Genomic DNA, 1,769 nt, shown 5'->3' on the forward strand with positions numbered 1-1,769 from the left:
GGGCGAAGTCCAGTCCGCGTTTTGCGAGTGCGCGGGCGCGCTCGGCGCGGAGGGGGCGATGGTTGCCGGAGCTCGCTCGCTCGCTCGCTCATGCCATGCTGGGCCAGACAGGCTCAGTCAGACGTGTATTTACCCATATCCGGGTTAGAGAGGAAAAGAAAAAAAAAAAAAAGTTTCATTTAAACCCGAACAAAAAAACTTTCAACATGAAATCACACAGCAGGAACAGGCACAGACCGTAAGGCATTCTTACCATTTCTAATCTCAATCACGGACTCGGGGAGGGAAATTTCTGTAATTTTTGTGTATGTGGAGTGATCCGCAGGGGATACTGTTGGCTCAGTTAAGTCTCTTTTCCCCCAGCCGTTTCTCTTTTTTTGCCCCTCTCCTCTCCCTCCCCCCATCCTTATCACTCCCCCCCTTTTTGAGGGTGGGGGTGATTTTTTTTTTTTTTTTTGGTAATTACTACTACTACTACTAATTTCTCCGGACTTGCCATGTTGCAATGATCATGGCCGCGCAAGTCGCAGCGGCTCCGGCGGGTGCGAACAACAGCAAGGGCAAAGCCCCGAGCCTGCCGGGCAGCCTGGGCCCGGAGCGGGGCCCGGGGGGGGCCGCCGCCGCGGGGGCTCCCGGGCCCGGCCCCATGCTGGGGGTCGGAGACGGGACTCCCACCGGCGGCAGCAGCCTGAATAATGTAGATCACCATCTCCTCCACCACCACAGCGAGCCGCTGAACATGGCCAATAACGCAACTTCTGCCGCTGCCGCCGGTAACAACAGCAGCAGCAGCGCCGGCGGCTCCTCCTCGGAGCCGGCTCTGAAGGAAGCTGGGAGCTCCTCGGCGTTATCTTCGTCTTCTTCGTCTGCTTCTTCTTCTTCCTCCTCCTCCTCCTCCTCCTCCAACCCGGGCTCGGCCATGGAGACGGGGCTGCTCCCCAACCACAAACTGAAAGGCGTCGGAGGCGATCACCCCGCCGCGCCGCCCCACCACCACCACCATGCCCACCACCCGCATCACCATGCCCACCACCACCATGCCCACCACCCGCACCACCACCACCATGCACTACAGCAGCAGCTAAATCAATTCCAGCCGCCGCCGCCGCCGCAGCAGCCGCCGCCTCAGCACCATCCCATGCAGAATAACAACAGCAGCCTCGGCGGCGGCGGCGGCAGCGGCAGCAACAACAACGGCGGTGGCGGTGGCGGCGCTGCTCAGCCCAGTGCAGACATGGAGCAGCAGCAACATGGAGGAAAAGACAGTGTTTTGGGCACTCAGGCCGAGCCCCCGCAGCAGCCGCAGCAAATGCTGAATAAAGGCGCCGACGAGGAGGAGATGCCCGGCAAAATGGGCGAGCCCATCGGCGGCCGCTACGATCACCCCGGCTTGGGACCCCTGGGCGGACAGCAGCAGCCCCAGCAGCCGCCCCAGAGCGCTGGGAGCGGCGGCGGCGGCGGCCTCGGCGGCGGCGGGAGCGGGGGAGGCGGCGGCGGCCCCTCCGCGGTGGGTGTCTCGGAGTTCAACAGCTATTATGGCAACGCTGCCCCTGCCGCCGCCGGCAGCGCCGCGGCGAGCCGCGCCGGGCCTTGCTTTGATCAACATGGCGGACAACAAAGCCCCGGGATGGGGATAATGCACCCCGCGGCGGCCCCCAACAGCATGGACCCCCTGCAAAACTCCCACGAAGGTTACCCCAACAGCCAGTACAACCACTACCCGGGCTACGGCCGGGGCCCCGGCGGCGGCGGCGCGGGCGGCGGCGCGG

The 1,769-nt window shown here is 63.7% G+C and overlaps 1 protein-coding gene across 1 annotated transcript in view; it reads left to right on the top strand.

Annotated features, from left to right (window-relative positions):
* The first annotated feature begins 198 nt into the window (after positions 1 to 198).
* ARID1B (AT-rich interaction domain 1B) overlaps positions 199 to 1,769 on the top strand; it is a 337,486-nt gene continuing 335,915 nt past the window's right edge. Inside the window, 2 exon segments of the mRNA XM_085297989.1 lie at positions 199 to 1,763; positions 1,766 to 1,769. The exon segment at positions 1,766 to 1,769 is cut by the window's right edge and continues 466 nt beyond it. Coding sequence (XP_085154115.1) covers positions 506 to 1,763; positions 1,766 to 1,769 — 1,262 coding nt within the window. The 5' untranslated portion in view covers positions 199 to 505.

This window comes from Rhea americana, unplaced genomic scaffold (genome assembly GCF_003343005.1).
Source record: "Rhea americana isolate MKP2758 unplaced genomic scaffold, rheAme1 scaffold_134, whole genome shotgun sequence".
Lineage (NCBI taxonomy): Eukaryota > Metazoa > Chordata > Aves > Rheiformes > Rheidae > Rhea > Rhea americana.